This window comes from Eleutherodactylus coqui, chromosome 9 (assembly GCF_035609145.1).
Source record: "Eleutherodactylus coqui strain aEleCoq1 chromosome 9, aEleCoq1.hap1, whole genome shotgun sequence".
Taxonomy (NCBI): Eukaryota; Metazoa; Chordata; class Amphibia; order Anura; family Eleutherodactylidae; genus Eleutherodactylus; species Eleutherodactylus coqui.
In genome coordinates this window covers 113,178,868-113,201,971 of record NC_089845.1, presented here as the reverse complement: position 1 = coordinate 113,201,971, position 23,104 = coordinate 113,178,868, and the positions used below count along the sequence as shown (strand labels likewise).

Sequence of the window (23,104 nt, the reverse complement as noted above, 5' to 3'; positions counted from 1 at the left end):
GAGCACCCGAGCATTTTGGTGCTCGCTCATCTCTAATACTGAGCTGATTTCTTCAGGAAGCAGACAGCACCGTTCCCACTGCAGTGGTCGGGCATGGTATTACAGGCAAAGTTTCTATTATCTTCAATGGAAACGTTTACTGTAATGTCAAGTCTTACCACAGCAGTGGGAACAGTGCTATCTGCTTCCTGCAGGAATCATCTCAATTCATGAGTGCACCATCCTCAGCAAACAGCTGATCAGTGGAGATCGTGGGCGTCAAACCCCCACTGATCTACTATTTATGACATGTCCTGAGCATAGGCCATATATATTTTACAACTGGACAGGCTATTTAAGCTGTCTCCCAAGTAGCAGCAGTTGCTTCATGAGATGATCTTTCAGGGCAGACAAGTGGTGGCACACAACTGGATGAATGATGCCATCCCCTCCCTAGCACAACGTATAGGCAGTATAAATTCCTCTATGCCTCATGAAAAATAATGATTTACCTCCATCCTGGCGTCTCGGATGAATACTACACTGTATGGCTCCCATGGATTCACTCCCCACATACAACCTGAGACACTGGGCCTGGTTTGTGCATCCCTACTCTCTACTGGGTGACCATTTAGGGAATGGTGTCTGCCGCCAACCCTCTGGTGGGCTACACTTTTGTGTCATACAATTTCTGCGCTCTTGTTACTTTTCTACCACTACCAGTAGTTGGTTGCCACACGCTATGGGGTACTTGGTGCTTTAAGTCACTGAAATTTTTAATTTTAGGGTTTACTCCCCATTTATCTCTCTTTGCTGTTGTTTATTGCTTTTTTTGGTTTTCTTTCTTCATATGTCTACTGTAGACCTTGTTGCTTTGCCATCTGATTGCATGCGTGCTGCTGCTCACACATTCTGCAATTATTATATGCTGTGCTCCTGCTTATGATAAACCGCACGGACACAGGCTCTGTTTATGTATGTTTTTTTATGCTTTATTATGTTTGCACCGCTTTGTTTATTGCTTGTTTTGTTCAATAAAACTTTCCTGAATTAAAATAAAAAGTTTCACAGAGGCAAGGAGGCTTAATAAAACACAAAATTATAATTCAAAAAACCCGACAGGAGAATAACCTAAAACAACCGTTTTATTGATAAATATTTAAAACCATGGTGTGTAAAGGGACAAACACATATACACCTAGATTCTGGGCTGGAGTCAGACACCACAAAGAGGTACTAGCTAGCCGGATGGTATTTATGTGGGGGATCTATCCAGCTTACAATCCCGCTTTATTAGGCCCTATCATCCATCATAGAATCATAGAATGGTAGAGTTAGAAAGGACCTCCAGGGTCATCGGGTCCAACCCCCTGCTCAGTGCAGGATCACTAAATCATCCCAGACAGATATTTGTCCATCCTTTGTTTAAACACTTCCATTGAAGGAGAACTCACCACCTCCTGTGGTAACCTGTTCCACGCATTGATCCCCCTCACTGTCAGAAAGTTTTTTCTAATATCTAATATGTGTCTCCTCCCTTTCAGTTTCATCCCATTGCTTCTTGTCTTTCCTTATGCACATGAGAATCCCCTTTTCACATCTTTGGGGTTTGTTCACCTTTGTACTATGGCTTCTTTTTTACAATAGAATCTAGGTGTATGTGTGTTTGCCCTTTTATACCCAATAGTTTTAATTATTTATCCATAAAATGGTTGTTTTAGGGTATTTTCCTATTGGGGTTTTCCTGTGAATTAAAAAAAAGGTACAATCTCCACATTTAGCCAGTGTGGGATTGGTGTGCCTTGATCTCATCAGAGATTAACCCATAAAAAAGATCTTAGCAGAACGTTATTGGCCCCAAATCTATTTCAAGAGCACTTTTCAACTAAACTTTTGGGGTCTGGGCAAGCCTTAGATGTCCAACCATGGCAAGTCAGCAACCCCTACTAAAGTGGGCACTTTTGATAGCAGCCAAAAATTGTGATTATCACAAAAGGTAATACTAATTATATTTAGGCAACTGTATGGGAGTATTATTTAGCCAAAGTACAGTACAGTATTGTTATTTGAGAAACATACTGTATGGCACTTTTAATTAGGCCCTGGTTGGTATGCACATTTTTAACCATGTAGGGGATGCCGAGAGCAGGGCTCCGACTCATATAAAGTCAGCCTCCTCTGGTGGGCCAGGCTGGCCTTGTGTTTAGTTTTGGAAAAGTGCGAACCTGCCCTTAGGCATTAAGGTAAGTCTTCCCTACTCTGATTCTCACCTGAGGCTATAAAGCAATATATCCCCTTTTCATTTGTCTTTGCAATCTACAAACTGTGTGTGATCTTGACAGGAACATGAATTGTATCTGCTTACCCCTTAGAGTTGCATTTTATGACCTCCTACAATTGCAAGTGATGTCATATTTACAAACGAATAAAAGTGATTTTTGGAACAGTTTCAGCTAAAGTTGAGGGATGGGAAGCAGGTGAACAAATATATGGGAGTGTTTTATGTATCCTATTTCCCAAGACCTTTCCATTTACAATTTTTCTCTGTGCCAAGAAAGGACAAGCCTAAGACACCCAACAATAAATTAATAAAGGAAACCGCCACGCACGATATGAAACCTCTACTGTCATAAACTTAACTGGCGTAGCTTGCATTGAGTTTTTATATATCCATGTGGGTCATAGTCACACATCATAGAGATGAAAGGCCAGATATATTCATTTTCTTTCTTGTTGTGCTATCCATTACTAAGTCATCAAACGATCAAGAGCACACCCATTCAATCTAGCAGCTAAATGTCTGTTTGTAGCCCCAGGAAGAGTATAACTATTGTCATAGCAGGAATAGCAACTGTTCTGGGGCCCCGAAGACTCAGGGGTCCTGCTAAGGTGATGGCACTTTGTTTCTTTTTGTGGGTCATGGGGGAATGTGGTGACTTTTTGCGATCTACAGGTTCCTCTGTGCAGAAGATCTACTCTATGGCAATACTTCATCCCTAATTATGCTACTTTTTGCAATACTAGAACTTGCTAACAAGATGTGGAAGGTCATTCTGGACTTTGCTATGATAGAACCCACTCTTACTTTTATCTGTTTCAATCCACTAATTAGTAGTGACAGCCGGACATAACTGCCATTAAAGATCACCATTGCAGCTTTCACAAGCTTTCCCAGACTCCAAAATGGATATGGCAAATTAGCCATTCACCAGACTTAAGGCCCATTTACACACAGTGATTGTCACTGAAAATTCGTTCACTCTTTGGCCCAAGGATGATTTTAAGGTGAGCTTAAAATCCATCATTCACCTGGAGAGATATAACAGGGACCGCACGCTGTGTTCTGTACGGGAGTCGGACATTATATTGTATTCTGCCAACAGGCCATGCGAAAACAATGGAGCTGTGTGCAGAGCTCAAACCACATGCTGTGCTCTGCAAACAGCCCCCAGAGGCCCTTTTACATGCGGATGAAGCTGATATAGTGTTAATGGACATTAGTGTCCATTAACACTTTATGCAAGACGATTGCTAAAACTGTCAATGTTTCAATCATTTGAAAGATTGTTTTTGCATGTAAATGGGCCTTTAGAAAGTTGGATAACAACTCTTTTGAAAATAATACTGGTTACTGCCCTGCTCTCCCAGAAACAGATATAAATATCAAAATTGTTCTTTTTTTGTGGAAATGCTTGTTAAAAAGGATTTCTGTATGTAGCAATCAATCATATACAGAGTGTCCAAAGAAATACCTATCCGGGGGCAAAAGTGCTCTTTCCCGCATTGTGCAAGGGTATGCATGTGGAGCATGTGTATTCGAGCGCTAGAATTACCAAAGAGAATCAATTTAAGATGCATTAGCACAACAATGCATTTATTCACTGCTGCCAAAGATGAATCAATGCAATCAGTGAAATTAAAAAAATCAGTCAACTTAGGCTAACTTCACAGGAGCAAGTGCTATATCAGACTCTGAATCACCGCCCCGAAGCAGTGCTCATGAACATGCAATATCCTTACAGATGCAAGGCGTTCTTATATCAAAACTACCTCACATCACTTCAGGGAAGTAGCAATCCTCCGGTGTGGCTGACAGCTGCAACGGAGGATTGCAGAGTTTCTCCCATTGTTTTCAATGGGAAACCTTGCATTGCATGCGCCTAGCATGTGGTGTGATGCTGCTGCCGCCTCAATTAAAAACAATGGGCGATGCAATGCGAGGGCACACCGAAAGATAGGAAGTTGCTCATGTCTATGACCTCATTCAAAAGAATGGGGTTCATATTCGTGTGAGATTTGTGTAAACTGGTGCCGTAACAATTTAATAACTAGAAAGAAGTGGCAGAAGGGTTGACTAGAGGTGGTTATGATTCAATGAATGATTGAAACAACCCAATTAATGATCAGTGTAAATGTGTGCCAAGTGAACGATATATGACCGTTACTTCACTGCTAGTTGCATGCTTGTTCCAGTTTTTCTTGCCATGTAAAAGGAAACTAAAGGGTCCTGTGACAATACTACGGTGAATCGGCAGCAATAGGTAAGTTTTTTAAAATCAGGCCAAGATGTAAGTCATAAAATAAATCTAGATTGATCATACTGTGATGTACCATGCCAGTGTCTGTGATGCAAGATACTGGTGATATGTAGAGTAAAATGGCAATGACGTATACCAATGAACAATACTGTGAAATGTTAATTCTTTATGGGGAAATAGGGCAAAACACATGAACTGCAGCACATAGATTTCATAGGAGGTTTCCAGGTGCACATAGCCAAACCCATGATTCTCAATGCAGTTTCCTGCTTGAGTCAGACTGATAGCACAGGAAGGGGTTAATTGTTTTATTGACGTGGACATGTTGGCAATCTTCAATGCATATTCTCAGTCTCTATGAAGCCATGCAAGTAGGTGGGCTTAATTGGACACAAATACAATGGAAATTACATTGCCAAGAAATGCAAAGAATCTGCATGCACAAGCATGCTCTACACACCCTCATGTGTATGGTGGAAAGATTACTTGTGCTCCTGGATGGGTGTTTCTGTTAATATCCTGTATAATAAAAAAGTTTGATTGCATAGGTTCTTTTATGCCTCAAGGCCCATTTACACAGGAAGATAATCTTTTAAACAACTGATTTTGTGATCTATTTGCATAAAGTGTTACTGGCCATTAACAATTTATTATCTTCATTTGCATGTAGAAGTGCCTCCAGGAGCTGTTTGCAGAGCCCAGCACGTGATTAATCACCCGCCCAGCTGTGCTCCCAGTCCCAGCAGAATACAATGTAATCTCCAAACACTAGTGGAGATAACAGCATGCGGTCTATTGAGAAATACTTTATCTCTCACTAATTGAACAATGGATTTTAAGTTCACCTTAAAATCATCATTTAAATGGAAATCGCATGATGTTCGTGTTTACTTGTAATGATTATTGCTCATTTTCGGTTGTTTGAATGAATTTGGAGAGATAATTGTTACGTGTAAATGGGCCTTTAGCTGCAGTGCTTATTACTTACTAATCCTATCAATCAAAGTAAACACTATCACAGTAGACTAGACTGTTGCAGCAAACTCCCAGCATGGAAAGCATGGGTCAGATGCCATGTAGATAACCTGCTCAATCTCTCATTTGATCAAGAAATAAAAAGTTCCATACGCGCCTCACAGCTGCCTATTTCTCTCCTCCTGTGTAAACGACAGGCACGTCAGGCTGAGCCAATCATGCATGTTTATGGGGCAAGAAAAGTTTTGGGTGGACTAAAGTATGTGTAAATGAAGCACATACATAATGTAGTGACTAAAAGAAGGGCAGATAGGTTTGTGTATGCATACAATTTCTTGACTAGGTAACCAAAAGGTTTAGCTCAGAAACTTCAAAATGGCTGACTAAAGTTGAAACTTCCTGTCCCCAGGATTGGGGAGGAGTAGAAAGAGCAGCTATGAAGCCACAGCTGTAACAAAGAAATGCTGTACAGAGTAAAGACTAGAGATGAGCGAGCACCAAAATGCTCGGGTGCTCGTTACTCGGGACGAAATTATCGCGATGCTCGAGGGTTCGTTTCGAGTAAGTCAATGGGCGACTCGAGCATTTTTGTATATCGCCGATGCTCGCTAAGGTTTCCATTTGTGAAAATCTGGGCAATTCAAGAAAGTGATGGGAACGACACAACAATGGATAGGGCAGGCGAGGGGCTACATGTTGGGCTGCATCTCAAGTTCCCAGGTCCCACTATTAAGGCACAATAGCGGCAAGAGTGCCCCCCCCCCCTCCCAACAACTTTTACTTCTGAAAAGCCCTCATTAGCAATGCATACCTTAGCTAAGCACCACACTACCTCCAACAAAGCACAATCACTGCCTGCATGACACTCCGCTGCCACTTCTCCTGGGTTACATGCTGCCCAACCCCCCCCCCCCCCCGCACGACCCAGTGTCCACAGCGCACACCAAAGTGTCCCTGCGCAGCCTTCAGCTGCACTCATGCCACACCACCCTCATGTCTATTTATAAGTGCGTCTGCCATGAGGAGGAACTGCAGGCACACACTGCAGAGGGTTGGCATGGCTAGGCAGCGACCCTCTTTAAAAGGGGCGGGGCGAAAGCCCACAATGCTGTACAGAAGCAATGAGAAATATAATCCTGTGCCACCGCCATCAGGAGCTGCACACGTGGGCATAGCAATGGGGAACCTATGTGCCACACACTATTCATTCTGTCAAGGTGTCTGCATGCCCCAGTCAGACCGCGGTTTTTTATAAATAGTCACAGGCAGGTACAACTCCGCAATGGGAATTCCGTGTGCACCCACAGCATGGGTGGCTCCCTGGAACCCACCGGCTGTACATTAATGTATCCCATTGCAGTGCCCATCACAGCTGAGGTAACGTCCGATTAAATTCAGGTGGGCTTCGGCCCACACTGCATGCCCCAGTCACACTGGGGTTCTTTAGAACTGGACACATGCAGTTACAACTCCCTGTGGACCCACAGCATGGGTGGCTCCCTGGAACCCACCGGCGGTACATAAATATATCCCATTGCAGTGCCCAGCACAGCTGATGTAACGTCAGCTTTAATGCAGGTGGGCTAAAAATTAATTGGATTACACTGTAGGCGAGGGCCCCAAAAAATTGGTGTACCAACAGTACTAATGTACGTCAGAAAAATTGCCCATGCCCAACCAAGAGGGCAGGTGAAACCCATTAATCGCTTTGGTTAATGTGGCTTAATTTGTAACTAGGCCTGGAGGCAGCCCAGGTAAAATAAAAATTGGTTCAGGTGAAAGTTTCAACGCTTTAATGAGCATTGAAACGTATAAAAATTGTTTACAAAAATTATATGACTGAGCCTTGTGGGCCTAAGAAAAATTGCTCGTTCGGCGTGATTACGTCAGGTTTCAGGAGGAGGAGCAGGAGGATGAATATTATACACAGATTGATGAAGCTAAAAGGTCCCCGTTTTTGATGGTGATAGAGAACAATGCTTCCATCCGCGGGTGCAGCCTACGTATTGTTTAGGTATCGCTGCTGTCCGCTGGTGGAGAAGAGAAGTCTGGGGAAATCCAGGCTTTCTTCATCTTGATGAGTGTAAGCCTGTCGGCACTGTCGCTTGACAGGCGGGTACGCTTATCTGTGATGATTCCCCCAGCCGCACTAAACACCCTCTCTGACAAGACGCTAGCCGCAGGACAAGCAAGCACCTCCAGAGCATACAGCACGAGTTCAGGCCACGTGTCCAGCTTCGACACCCAGTAGTTGTAAGGGGCAGAGGCGTCACGGAGGACGGTCGTGCGATCGGCTACGTACTCCCTCACCATCCTTTTACAGTGCTCCCGCCGACTCAGCCTTGACTGGGGAGCGGTGACACAGTCTTGCTGGGGAGCCAGAAAGCTGTCAAAGGCCTTAGAGAGTGTTCCCCTGCCTGTGCTGTACATGCTGCCTGATCTCTGCGCCTCCCCTGCTACCTGGCCCTCGGAACTGCGCCTTCGGCCACTAGCGCTGTCGGATGGGAATTTTGCCATCAGCTTGTCCGCCAGGGTCCTGTGGTATAGCAACACTCTCAAACCCCTTTCCTCTTCGGGTATGAGAGTGGAAAGGTTCTCCTTATACCGTGGGTCGAGCAGTGTGTACACCCAGTAATCCGTAGTGGCCAGAATGCGTGTAACGCGAGGGTCACCAGAAAGGCATCCTAACATGAAGTCAGCCATGTGTGCCAGGGTACCTGTACGCAACACATGGCTGTCCTCACTAGGAAGATCACTTTCAGGATCCTCCTCCTCCTCCTCCTCAGGCCATACACGCTGAAAGGATGACAGGCAAGCAGCATGAGTACCCGCAGCAGTGGGCCAAGCTGTCTCTTCCCCCTCCTCCTCATCCTCCTCATGCTCCTCCTCCTCCTCCTCAACGCGCTGAGATATAGACAGGAGGGTGCTCTGACTATCCAGCGACATACTGTCTTTCCCCGCCTCTGTTTCCGTGTGCAAAGCGTCTGCCTTTATGCTTTGCAGGGAACTTCTCAAGAGGCATAGCAGAGGAATGGTGACGCTAATGATTCCAGCATCGCCGCTCACCATCTGGGTAGACTCCTCAAAGTTTCCAAGGACTTGGCAGATGTCTGCCAACCAGGCCCACTCTTCTGTAAAGAATTAAGGAGGCTGACTCCCACTGCGCCGCCCATGTTGGAGTTGGTATTCCACTATAGCTCTACGCTGCTCATAGAGCCTGGCCAACATGTGGAGCGTAGAGTTCCACCGTGTGGGCACGTCGCACAGCAGTCGGTGCACGCGCAGATGAAACCGATGTTGCAGGGTGCGCAGGGTGGCAGCGTACGTGTGGGACTTGCGGAAATGTGCGCAGAGCCGGCGCACCTTTCCGAGCAGGTCTGACAAGCGTGGGTAGCTTTTCAGAAAGCACTGAACCGCCAAATTAAAGACGTGGGCCAGGCATGGCACGTGCGTGAGGCTGCCGAGCTGCAGAGCCGCCACCAGGTTACGGCCGTTGTCACACACGACCATGCCCGGTTGGAGGCTCAGCGGCGCAAGCCAGCGGTCGGTCTGCTCTGTCAGACCCTGCAGCAGTTTGTGGGCCGTGTGCCTCTTCTCTCCTAAGCTGAGTAGTTTCAGCACGGCCTGCTGACGCTTGCCCACCGCTGTGCTGCCGTGTCGCGCGACACTGACTGCTGGCGACGTGCTGCTGCTGACACATCTTGATTGCGAGACAGAGGTTGCATAGGAGGAGGAGGAGGGTGGTTTAGTGGAGGAAGCATACACCGCCGCAGATACCACCACCGAGCTGGGGCCCGCAATTCTGGGGGTGGGTAGGACATGAGCGGTCCCAGGCTCTGACTCTGTCCCAGCCTCCACTAAATTCACCCAAGGTGCCATCAGGGAGCTATAGTGGCCCTGCCCGCCTGTGCTTGTCCACGTGTCCGTTGTTAAGTGGACCTTGGCAGTAACCGCGTTGGTGAGGGCGCGTACAATGTTGCGGGAGACGTGGTCGTGCAGGGCTGGGACGGCACATCGGGAAAAGTAGTGGCGACTGGGAACTAAGTAGCGCGGGGCCGCCGCCGCCATCATACCTTTGAAAGCCTCCGTTTCCACAACCCTATACGGCAGCATCTCCAGGCTGATAAATTTGGCTATGTGCACGTTTAACGCTTGAGCGTGTAGGTGCGTGGCGGCGTACTTGCGCTTGCACTCCAACACTTGCGCTAGCGACGGCTGGACGGTGCGCTGAGAGACATTGGTGGATGGGGCCCAGCACAGCGGAGGTGAGGGTGTGGGTGCAGGCCAGGAGACGGTAGTGCCTGTGTCCTGAGAGGGGGGTTGGATCTCAGTGGCAGGTTGGGGCACAGGGGGAGAGGCAGCGGTGCAAACCGGAGGCGGTGAACGGCCTTCGTCCCACCTTGTGGGGTGCTTGGCCATCATACTGTATGTCTGCGCATGCTGGTGGTGGTGAGGCTGGTGGTGGTGGCTCCCCGGCTGATCTTGGCGCGACAAAGGTTGCACACCACTGTTCGTCGGTCGTCTGCACTCTCAGTGAAAAACTGCCAGACCTTTGAGCACCTCGGCCTCTGCAGGGTGGCATGGCACGAGGGGGCGCTTTGGGAAACAGTTGGTGGATTATTCGGTCTGGCCCTGTCTCTACCCCTGGCCACCGCACTGCCTCTTCCAACCTGCCCTGCTGCTGCACTTGCCTCCCCCTCTGAAGACCTGTCCTCAGTAGACGTAGCAAACCAGGTGGGGTCAGTCACCTTATCGTCCTGCTGCTCTTCCTCCGAATCCTCTGTGCGCTCCTCCCTCGGACTTACTGCAATTACTACTACCTGAGTGATAGACAACTGTGTCTCATCGTCATCGTCCTCCTCACCCACTGAAAGCTCTTGAGACAGTTGCCGGAAGTCCCCAGCCTCATCTCCCGGACCCCGGGAACTTTCCAAAGGTTGGGCATCGGTGACGGCAAACTCCTCCGGTGGGAGAGGAACCATTGCTGGCCATTCTGGGCAGGGGCCTGGGAACAGTTCCTGGGAGTCTGACTGCTCCTCAGAATGTGTCATTGTAATGGAGTGAGGAGGCTGGGAGGAAGAAGGAGCAGCAGCCAGAGGATTCAGAGTTGCAGCAGTGGACGGCGCAGAATTCTGGGTGGTCGATAGATTGCTGGATGCACTTTCTGCCATCCACGACAGGACCTGCTCACACTGCTCATTTTCTAATAAAGGTCTACCGCGTGGACCCATTAATTGTGAGATGAATGTGGGGACGCCAGAAACGTGCCTCTCTCCTAATCCCGCAGCAGTCGGCTGCGATACACCTGGATCAGGAACTCGGCCTGTGCCCACACCCTGACTTGGGCCTCCGCGTCCTCGCCCGCGTCCACGTCCTCTAGGCCTACCCCTACCCCTCAGCATGGTGTACTACCAGTAGTGCAGAAACAGAACGCTGTAATTAAATGTGCCGCTTATTGGCCTGTGGTTGGAGGCTGACTTGCCTTACGGAACGCACAGCAGAGCCAGGAAACAATTTTGCGCACGCCTGTAGTGAGACGTAGGTGCGTATGACTGAGCTAGTGGAATTCACAGCGCAGAAGCAGTCAAGTGGCCAAAGGCCAGTAGTTGGCCTTAAATATTTTGCTTCTATTTTTTTAAAATGCTGAGCTGATACAGCAGACAGATACTGTAGGCAGCGTATAATATTATGTATACTGTTTCCCTCTGGCGGGATGACAGCGCTGATGTAACAGAGACAGCAGATCCAGGAAACAATTTTGCGCAAGCCTGCTGTAACGCTTAGCTGCGTATTAATTAGGACTACTACCCCAAGCAGATAGATACTGTAGGCAGCGTATAATATTATGTATACTCTTTCCCTCTGGCGGGATGACGGCGATCATGTAACAGAGACAGCAGATCCAGGAAACAATTTTGCGCAAGCCTGCTGTAACGCTTAGCTGCGTATTAATTAGGACTACTACCCCCAGCAGATAGATACTGTAGGCAGCGTATAATATTATGTATACTGTTTCCCTTTGGCGGGATGACGGCGATCATGTAACAGAGACAGCAGATCCAGGAAACAATTTTGCGCAAGCCTTCTGTAACGCTTAGCTGCGTATTAATTAGGACTACTACCCCCAGCAGGTAGATACTGTAGGCAGCGTATAATATTATGTATACTCTTTCCCTCTGGCGGGATGACGGCGATCATGTAACAGAGACAGCAGATCCAGGAAACAATTTTGCGCTAGCCTGCTGTAACGCTTAGCTGCATATTAATTAGGACTACTACCCCCAGCAGATAGATACTGTAGGCAGCGTATAATATTATGTATACTGTTTCCCTTTGGCGGGATGACGGCGATCATGTAACAGAGACAGCAGATCCAGGAAACAATTTTGCGCAAGCCTGCTCTAACGCTTAGCTGCGTATTACTTAGGACTACTACCCCAAGCAGATAGATACTGTAGGCAGCGTATAATATTATGTATACTGTTTCCCTCTGGCGGGATGACGGCGATCATGTAACAGAGACAGCAGATCCAGGAAACAATTTTGCGCAAGCCTGCTCTAACGCTTAGCTGCGTATTAATTAGGACTACTACCCCAAGCAGATAGATACTGTAGGCAGCGTATAATATTATGTATACTGTTTCCCTCTGGCGGGATGACGGCGATCATGTAACAGAGACAGCAGATCCAGGAAACAATTTTGCGCAAGCCTGCTGTAACGCATAGCTGCGTATTAATTAGGACTACTACCCCCAGCATACACGCAGTAAACTGAAGACGGTCACAGGCGGCCCAAATATAGTATTTTTCCCCAATTTTTTGCAAAAAGCCCACTGCCTATATAGCCTGAATATCTCTTTCCCTGCCTCACCAGTACTGGCCCTATACTCTGTACAATGACTGCAGACTGCGGACGCAATGCTCTGCACGGCCGATATACAAAAAAAAAAAATTGTGCAACACTGCTAAAAGCAGCCTCAACAGTACTGCACACGATCAGAAGTGGCCCTAAGAAGGACCGTTGGGTTCTTGAAGCCTAAAATAACTCCTAACGCTCTCCCTATAGCAGCTCCGGCACCAGCAGCATTTTCCCTGATCTCTGTCAGAATGCATCTGTGGCGAGCCGCAGGAGGGGCCGATTTATATACTCGGGTGACACCTGATCTCGCCAGCCACTCACTGCAGGGGGGTGGTATAGGGCTTGAACGTCACAGGGGGAAGTTGTAATGCCTTCCATGTCTTTCTATTGGCCAGAAAAGCGTGCTAACGTCTCAGAGATGAAAGTGAAAGTAACTCGAACATCGCATGGTACTCGCCTCTAGTAACGAGCATCTCGAACACGTTAATACTCGAACGAGTATCAAGCTCGGACGAGTACGTTCGCTCATCTCTAGTAAAGACCCATTTACATGGGACCATTATCATTCAGATAACCAAATGAGCAAAACAGGATAATAATCTTTCATTTAAAACACAAGCCAATGACTGAATGACCTGTGAGAATCATGAGGTTCTCATTTGTCGCTCAGTTTTGCCAGCATAAAAACCAATGCCGACCTGGGTACTTGTTGTACCGTGTAAACACTGATCATTAAGTGTTTCACATAGGAATGTGAAACACTGAAGACAAGTGTCCGAGGACCGCATGATCCTCAATGAGCGTGGGCGAGCTGGTGATGAAGTCACAAGCTTGATCCACCAGGCAAATGAGAATCGTGAGAGTCTTTGCCCAAGTAAAAGGGCCATAAGAGAATGAACTATTTATGAATTAAAAACGGGTTGTCTAATGAAGACAACACCTATTTAAATTTAAGCGATCATCTAATTCAAGCTTCGACTGGTCATAAATTTTCCTTGCAGGCTTTGCTTCAACGGAAATATAGTTTACATCTTAGCTATTTCAATAAATAGGCCCACCATGTATTATATGGACAATTTGGATGAGCTTGTACCAGGAAGCTCTCTGGTGTGACTCCTAATGGGGGGCCCATTCTGTGATTTCCATATGCCTTAATCGGACATAAGGTTGTCGTAATTTTTAGTATGTATATTAGTATGTTAATTATTGACATTATTATTGTCTTTTGAGAAATTCTAAATTAATTGTCACTACTCTCTAGTGACAGATAAAGTATTTCTCAACAGACCACATGCTGTTATCTCCACTAGAGTCGGGAGATTACATTGTATTCTGCTATGGACACAGCTGGGCATGTGATTAATCACAAGCTGGGCTCTGCAAACAGCTCCTGGAGGCACTTTTACATGCAAATAAAGACGATAAAATGTTAATGCTTATTAAGACATTATGCAAATAGATCGCAAAATCAGTTGTTTGAAAGATTACCTTTCTGTGTAAATGGGCCTTGAGGCATAAAAGAACATATGCAATCTAACTTTTCTATGAAGAAAATCAATTTTAGTGAATGATGAATTTCTTAGAGTGAAAACCTATGTACTTATCACCGAGATTTTCAAATGTTACATAATTACCTTATATATTTCTGCAGCGGGAGCAGCTTCTTGAACATGTATAGTCAGGCTTGTAAAAGGACCAGTCTTTTGTGATACCACTGCCTGAAAAAAAGTAATGTGTACAGTAAATTATTTTACTGCTAGATTTTTACTGCATTTTCCTCTTTTATTTCATAATTTACTTAGTTGTTTTACTATTCTTCCTGAGAATAAAGGACACCAGATTTACAATTAAAGTCAATTCTGGTAATATGCATAAATTTATCAGAAGCCAAAAACTTGCAAACTTTACATCAATGCATCACAAAAGGACATGCTGGCTCCAAGGACCAACTCATCAGTGAACTGAATACTACCAAGCAAAAGTCAGATTCAGAGGTAAAGGAACTTCGAAGAATGCTAATGGTTCTAACTGATGACAACATTGTACTAAGAGAAGAAATAGAATTGTTACAAAGTGAGGAAAAGATGATAATTATAAACCAGAATGAAATGAAAAATGAAGTGGAGACTGTAATCCATAGCAAGGCCATGCTGGAGCATGAGTTACAAGAGGAACTGGAAGAAAACAGAGACAAGGTTCTTGAGCAAGAAGGGACCTTCAAAATGGAGGCTCAGTTTGAAAGTCTTAACAAGCCGTTCTGCACTGAAATGGAGGACTTAGTTAGCTCCAAGGATGATGATGAAAAGACTGTACATGAACTAGAAAAGTCTACTAAAGCCTTGGAACAACAAGTAGAAGAAATGAAGGTTCAGGTAGAGAAACTTGACTATAAGTTACAAGCCACAGAGGATATAAAGTTGCACTTGGAAGCCAACTTGCAAGCTATGAGAGCACAGTCTGACAGATCTGCAAGGATGTGATGAGCAGAGTGAAGACAAGAAGAAAGAAGTCAGACAAGTAAAAGTAGAAAGAGAACACCGAGCATGGAGTTTTGACCCTGGAGGGCCAGAAAGAAGAATGAGTGTGATACGGCCTACGGCCTTCATCAAGGGGGAGGGATATGTAGGGGTGCTGCTGGAGAAAAAGGAAAAAACCCACAGGTATGGTATGGAATGGAAGATATATGTCACAGAAGTTGTTAGCTTCTGTGATATAGATCAGTCCAATATTGCTTCCGGACAGATCTTACACCTGAACCAGCAAGCTATGTAAAGAGTCAGGTGGAAGTGAGGAAAGGGGTGTGTGTGTCTGGGAGAACCAGACTTGTGTTGTGACCAGACTTCTGGTTAAATGGACTCCTGTTGTAAGCAGAGAGAGACGCTGTGACTAGGCGGAGAGCTGCGTGGTTGCGGCAGGACGCTTGGGGAACTCTGGCCCTGGGATTGAGGTCTGGAGATGCTACAGCATGGTGATGAGCTGCGCTTCTGGACTACTACAGGTCTGTGAAGGTGAACGGACTAGTTACTGTTTGGCAGCTGTGGACTTGATTGCTTCTCCTGGGGACTGTGGAGGATTAAATTGAAAGGACTTTGCATATGTTATCATTTTTCTGGAGACCCAGATGTTTCTGTTCTGTTAAAAATTACATTGAATAAACTAACCAAGAAGTAAAAGTGACCTTTGGAATACTCAGTAAGCCCCGTGTTGCTACAGCCCATATACTGATATGAAAAAGCCCATGTACTGCTTTGTTCTAGAATCCTCTGTTTCAGTGTCCAATATCCAGAAAATGTATTCACCATAGTAACATAATAGAGAAAACATTTATCTTGTTAGGTTAACAATGTAACCGCCGTTTGGGTTTATTGTCCATGATATGAAATGGTTTTATTGCTCTGCCAGATTCGTAGTAGCTTAGCAATTGCTATGACCAATTTATTCTTTTCTTTAACCCCTTAACACTCCAGGAAGTACAGTTATGTCATGGAGGTTTGGGGGTTGTATGGAGGATGATCAGTGGCCGATCCCGCTACACTCAATGCGAATGCCGGCTGTTTCTGACACTTGCCTGCAACAGCTCTGATCAGCACTCCCACTGATGGAGCTGTTAACCCTTTAAATTCTGACAATGACATATAAATGCCCTGATCAGTATGTTGGGCACTTGCCAAGACAGCCAGGGGCTTTTCGAAAGCCCCCAGAGCTTCCGTTGCAGATTGCCTATCAATCCATGCATGTGGCATGGCTTGGTAGATGGCCAGTCAAATCACGTTATGATGCAATTAGAGATGAGTGAGCATGCTCAGTTAAGGAAATTACCCGAGCGAGCATCGGCATTTTCGAGTAACTGCCTGCTCGTCCGAAAAGATTCGGGGGGCGGCGGGGGTGAGCGGGGGGGGGGGGGGGGGGGAGAGGGCAGGAGACAGGGGGGGGAGAGAGAGAGATCTCCCCCCCGTTCACCCCCGCTCTCCCCTGCCCCCCAATGCTTGCTTGAGTAATTTCCTTAACCGAGCATGCTCGTTCATCTCTAGATGCAATACTTTTAACCCTTTTGCCATACTTTTAATAAAAAAAACTAATTAAAAACCCCCCAAAATATTTCTTATCGCTGCATCCGTAAAAGTCTTATCTATCAAAGTAACGCCTTATTTATCCTGCACAGTGAACATAATCAGAAAAAATTACAGAATTGCGCTTTTTTGGTCACCCTGTGTCCAAGAAAAAAATTCAATTAAAGGGGTTGTCCCGCGGCAGCAAGTGGGTCTATACACTTCTGTATGGCCATATTAATGCACTTTGTAATGTACATTGTGCATTAATTATGAGCCATACAGAAGTTATAAGAAGTTTTTCACTTACCTGCTCCGTTGCTAGCGTCCTCGTTTCCATGGAGGCCGTCTAATTTTCGGCGTCTAGTGGCCAAATTAGACGCGCTTGCGCAGTCCGGGTCTTCTTCTTTTCTCAATGGGGCTCCGTGTAGCTCCGTGTAGCTCCGCCCCATCACGTGCCGATTCCAGCCAATCAGGAGGCTGGAATCGGCAATGGACCGCACAGAAGCCCTGCGGTCCACCGAGGTAGAAGATCCCGGCGGCCATCTTCAGCAGGTAAGTAAGAAGTCACCGGAGCGCGGGGATTCAGGTAAGCGCTGTGCGGTCTTCTTTTTTAACCCCTGCATCGGGGTTGTCTCGCGCCGAACGGGGGGGAGTTGAAAAAAACAAAAAAACGTTTCGGCGCGGGACAACCCCTTTAAGAAGTGATCAGAAAGTTGTATGTAACCCAAAATGATACCAATAGAAACTACAGAGCGTTACACAAAAAATGAGGGGAAAACAACTAGCAATGCTTTGATCGCTCCTGCAGTATGGTGTCATGCCTTGGCATGACATCATACTGCTATCTAGCAGGCAGTCTATCAAACCACCCCACGGGCATTCTGCCCAGGCGACCCTGGGGCCTCTCAGAAGGACCTTGGCTGCCATGACACCTGCACGGCTCCCTGCGATCACCTCGTAGTTTGGGGCATTTAAATGGTTAATAACTCCACTCAGCTGTGTGGCTGAGTGGAGCTGTTGCCGCCGGGTACCAGCGCTGTATGTAGAGAGGTCGCCCAGGGATCTTCCTTCAAACATACCCCAACCCCGCAGGACGTAACTGTATGTCCTATAGCAGGAAGAGGTTAAATAGTAACATTGAAAAATACAACTTGTCCCGCAAAAAACAAGCCATCGGATGGTGATATTGAAGGATAAATGATTATGAGTTAGAATTTTTTAAAAGTGGGGAGGAAAAAATGAAAAAAAAAAGTCTGCGTTCTTAAGGGGTTAAATACACTTGTCAAAGCCATGGATCTATAAGGGTCAAAGTCTAAGATTGGTATCACTCAACATTCCCGTCCCCTCTCTCATAATCTCATAGCCGTGTCAGGCTGTAAAAGTTTTAATGCTTTGTTTATCTATCACGCACCCTTAATTTTTACGCCGTTTCAAAAACATGTTCACATGACCATGTGTGTTTTAACATTTGCCCGTTCACCCCGTATAATCGCATGAATAAAGATTTGCCGCAATCGAGTCCTGATCTTTCTTCGCCTTTCATGCCATTCACATGGGGCACTGCTGCGCATATGCAAAAAAATACACAGAAGCAATGAAAACCAGCGATCGGCAGAATTCCATGGAATGACCAATAATGCTTAATTAGAGTAATCCGTCTTCTTTTCCTAGCATTGTACGCAGGGTAACTCCCTCCCCCTGTCTATGGGAGCTTGCTGTGTATCACGTCAAAAGATAGGACAAAACCTATCTTTTCACACGGCGTATAAAACCGGCAACCAAAAACGATTGCGTAGGTGCTATTTTTCTCAGCGCGATTATTTTATGCGCCAAAAAACCGTTCATCTGAATAAACTCATTGGAATCCAATGCGATTTTTTTTTTAAGTGGCTAAATACCTGAGTAAATACGATCGTCTGATTAAGCCCTTACCATGAACATTTTAACAATGGACAGGGAGACACTTGGTTGCTTTTGGTCAGTATAGGGCCACACTAGTGTAAAAATACATGACCTGTCCTGTTATTCAAGCTGAGTACCAAATATATTGATATATCACTTTTTGTGTTTGGCATTCTTTAAAGGGATTTTCCGCTTTGGAAAATCCCTACTTATTAGAAGAGTGCTTTGACAATAAGCAGATGACAAAGTGCCCCCCTTGCAGAATCCTCAGTGTCCCGCAGCAATGTTTGGGGAAAATTGGCAATAACTGTTCAATTCAATCCCCCTATAGCACCAACATATAGGAAATACGTGATTACACAGTTCGCCTTAAATCATTTGGCTGTCTTCTACGTTATACTGGAGCAAACATGTCATCCAGGGTCGGAGACTCTCTTTATTATCTCTCATGACTGCTCAAGAGGTGAAGATCCTGAACAGATGACCCTCTCTATTAATTCCGATTACTCTCATAAGGTGTATTTTAAAACAAAACTTTTTAAAATCCAAACAACCTCTTTAAGGTTATCAGTCAAATATGATAAAAAATTCAATGATCAGTGGATTTGGCATGCCTCCAAATACATTGGCGCATCTCGGGCAAAAAACAAAACCTTTGCCAGTTATGTTTTAGCATAGATTTCTGGTATAACTTTTTCACAGTTTCTGGAGTAAATTATAGTAAGTCTACGTGCGGCTATGTCTCTAACCACTAAGCCCCACCCATTTAAAAAAAAGTTTAAATAGTTGCACATTTTTCCACAAATTTGTCTTGTGCTATTAATACTAGTAATATGTGCTATTTTACAGTAGAAAACTTGAAAAACGACCTTCAGACTACATGAGTGGTAAGAGATGACTCACCCATCAGCCGCACCTTAATCAATGACACCATACCTCATAGTTCATTTACATGTACATTATACAGTAAACGTTAAAGTAACGAAATCTGATAATATTCTAAAGGCAATTTAAAGAGAAAATATGGAATGTTCCTACTCCTTAACAATGTCTTCCATTGAGCTACCAGCAGAAGTAGCAGTCGCATACAGACTCTAGTGTCTAGGAGCGCTAAAGACTCTTCTGCCACATTAGATACATGGTAGGTTAGGGCTCTGTTACAGACTGTGTATTGGGCTTGAGGAGCTTCAAATTATACGTTTGAGTGCAAATATTACAAGTATAAGTCATAATTGATATGTTTTGCTCCCAAATGATAGATTAAAATACAGTGAACCCTCTCCAAATGAGAAGATCATCCTGATCTAGACCAGATCTTCAGCGACAGATCCTATGTATACTGACCAGCTTCTTCGAGTGGACCTTCCTGTAGGAGAGCATTTTTCAGTGTAATACTGGGTGGTGGTCTCGAAGTCTATTCACTGTCATTATTTTCTCTAATCACAATCTTCGGAACTATGGATTAGCAAGGTGCTATGGAAAAGACCTTTACTGGTATTTATAGATATGGCATTGTTCTACATTACAACTTAGTTTTCAGGTCATTTTTAGCGGCAGCAAAGGCGCTTCCTATAGAATATACAGCAATAATTCTCAATGGATATGTGGCCATAAAATTTCAAAAACTATTTATAACCTTCAGTATGGTATACAGATCACAGATGGGTCCAACTAGGATTTAAGGAGGGGGTGACATTATTTGGTGTTATGTGGCATATGTTTTGGATCTGAGGAAACCATTTCAGGTAGGAGAATGCTCAGATCAACCCTTAAATCATAAAATACACAGATGGGTCAAAGTCTTTTCTGTTCTTAAAAAAAGGTGAGAAAAATAACCACCATTCATAACTCTACTCAAAAAGAACAAAACTATATAAAAGTAAGAAATATATATATATATATTACCTGCATACAGTATAATAGAATAAGGAAATCTTTCAGCTTCGACATCTTTATCATTGAAGTCCTAAAGAAAGAGGCATAGGTTAAGAGTAACCCACAGACGTGTGCCTTTGGATGTTGACTCAACAAAAGAAAGCCATCTATTGGTGAATCACATATAATCCAGGTTCAAAAGCTGAACTCTGAGAGAGGCTGGCTGAGAAGATATGTATTAACAAAGACGACTATAAGGAAATGACAGTAAATCAATCCCATGAAGTGATGGCCAACTCAGTCAGTTAGTTATCCATTAATTCATAGGTTAGGTGTGGTCTACGTACATTAGCTCTTAACCCAGCAGTTCGATGTGGATGTCTAGAGTTGAATTCCTCAGCTGATTGTAGAAATCTATTTCTTACTCACTGTTGTATGATGTTTTATATATTATTACTAGACTGAAATAATTCTTATTATTTAATGACTTTGTGGGCAAAAAACTAAAAACAAATCACTATTTGCCATCTATACAAATCATGTTCACAGATTATTGAAGTTATAATGAACTTTTCAACTTTGGTTTCAGTGCCTTACAGTATTTTCTCCATTGTACATACATTGTTTTGGCATGATGGCATAGTATGCTTAGAAAAAAATGTTGATCAATTAACATTGAACAAAAATATATCGTCCTTAGATCCTGTTTTGCTCTTGGATGATCCATTCTGAGTGTCTATTGGCAGTTCTGTCAGATTTAATGGCAAGAAACCACATTGAAACCCTGACATACCCCATTGTAACTAATGGGACTAGTTGAGTGCCATTGAATCTGTTGTATGATGGATTTAGCATAATGTTGTTCCAGAACCATAAATTCACATATGTCATTAAATATGAGGATAATTAGGGCTGATTTAAGAAATGGTTTCTACATGCATGAATTTTTCCAAGCTTGGGCTGTGAAGAGAGTGTCCATTTCTTCTTCCACGGAGGTGGGCAAGAGCTGACAATCCTATCCAACTTATTTTGTAGCTTAGAGCAGTAGTTTTAGTAGTTGTCAATTTTTACCCACCTTCCTTCTGGTAGACGGGATCAGTACTATGGTAAAGAAATTCAATCACATTGTATTAATGTTGTACAGACTAAACTAACACACAGGTGCAGACAAACTTTCTGGGGGCCCAAGCATTGCTGGATTTATCTATGGGAACTGTGCCCAAGATGGGGAAGTCAGAAACATTTAATCAGAAACAGAACATTGAACAGTTTTTACAGCATGTAGTATAACTCAAGATAAGATCATCAGTAATAGTGAGTCATTGGAAGTCATGGCAGTCAACTTGTAGGACAAATCAATAGAGTCAAATGTATTAGAGAAGCAGTGCCCCAAGTGTGAGTCATGGACCAGGCTAGATGTAGTAAATAGAGGATACTAGGGCAGTTTCTATTGCACTTCTTTCACTAATATGGTGCTCTTTGGAGAAGTATCTACAAGATTTGGAGGCTTGTCAGGAGGCAGAAGGGGTCTCAAAGCATGGGGTATAAGAAGAATCAATAAAAAGGCAATATATAAAATGGACTGTCCTTAGTTTCTGGGCAGGTATAGTACTGTGTTTATTTTAAGATAAACATAAATGTAAAATTTACTCAAAAATGCATGTGCAATAAGACCACCTGCACATGGCCGAGTCGGATTCTGCATGCGGGATCCCGCAGAGTAATACAGCCATGTGCCCAGCCGGTGACCCCAGCGTACCTGTCCACCTTCTTCTAATCTGAACTGCGGATGTTCAGGCCGGGGCACATGCACAGTACAGATTATGATGCACCGTCGCTAGGCAATCCCGCGGATCCTGTGACCTTTCCGCAATGATGGTTGCGGATGGGTCACGGGGTGGACGGCTTCCATTGACTTCAATGGAAGCCATCTGCACGGAAGCAGAATCGCAGAATGATGCGATTTCTCCTACGCGAGCCGAAAATCACAATCGATTTCCGCTCGTGTAGAGGAAATCGCGTTTTGCCATAGCATGCTATGGGTGGTGTTTGCTGTGTAATCTGGAGCCAGACGCTCGCTCCGGATTCCGCAATGCAAATCTGCCCATGTGCAGCCGGCCTAACTGTCTAATTATTTGTATGTCTACTTGCGGGGAGGAAGCAAAGGATCTAAATAATTCAAGTCTCTTCCTTTTCTGTAATGAGTGGATTGTGCAGTCTGCAAATTAATGAATAGAGATGAGCGAGCACCAAAATGCTCGGGTGCTCGTTACTCGAGACGAACTTTTCGCGATGCTCGAGGGTTCGTTTCGAGTAACGAACCCCATTGAAGTCAATGGGCGACCCGAGCATTTTTGTATATCGCCGATGCTCGCGATGTTTTTTTATAGGTCCCGTTGGGTGATGCAGCTTTCCCATGTCCGGTGCTACATTATATATAATAACATAATAAAAAATAAAAACATACTAGCATAACACATTATGCGTTGATGGTCTTTTGAGGTCTCATGTTGTTTAATTGATTGCCATAGGTATATAGTGCCAATGGTACATCAGTATGGGTCTGGGTATTCACTAGCGCTAGCTGTATGAGTCCACATGTACGTGCCGTAAGGTGTATATATGACATATAATTGATACTGTCCCTCAGGGCGAAAGCCCTGTTTTTACAACCTATACATGTGGTCATGTGACTACATGTGGAAGGATGAGTTAATAATGGCTGTGAATTGAGGATATCCCTCTGGGCTTTACGGAGGGATCACTGATTCTGAGCCTGATTTGGGGCAATATTGTATAAACATGAGTGATAGCTAATAATGAGGAGTATAGATCATGTCAGGCACTTTTCAGCGACTGATGCATGTGGGGGAGGTCCGGTGGAGGCTCCGATCACGTGCTCTGTCAGTTGCAAGTGACGTATA

The 23,104-nt window shown here is 44.7% G+C and overlaps 1 protein-coding gene across 1 annotated transcript in view; it reads right to left on the bottom strand.

Moving 5' to 3' along the window:
• The window catches only part of CDH17 (cadherin 17), a 66,932-nt gene extending 46,663 nt beyond the window's left edge, over window positions 1-20,269 (bottom strand). The window contains exons 1-2 of the mRNA XM_066579013.1: window positions 20,211-20,269; window positions 13,986-14,069 (exon numbers count right to left, since the gene is read on the bottom strand). Coding sequence (XP_066435110.1) covers window positions 13,986-14,069; window positions 20,211-20,264 — 138 coding nt within the window. The 5' untranslated portion in view covers window positions 20,265-20,269. The remainder of the gene's footprint in view (window positions 1-13,985; window positions 14,070-20,210) is intronic.
• Between the last annotated feature and the right edge of the window lie 2,835 nt (window positions 20,270-23,104).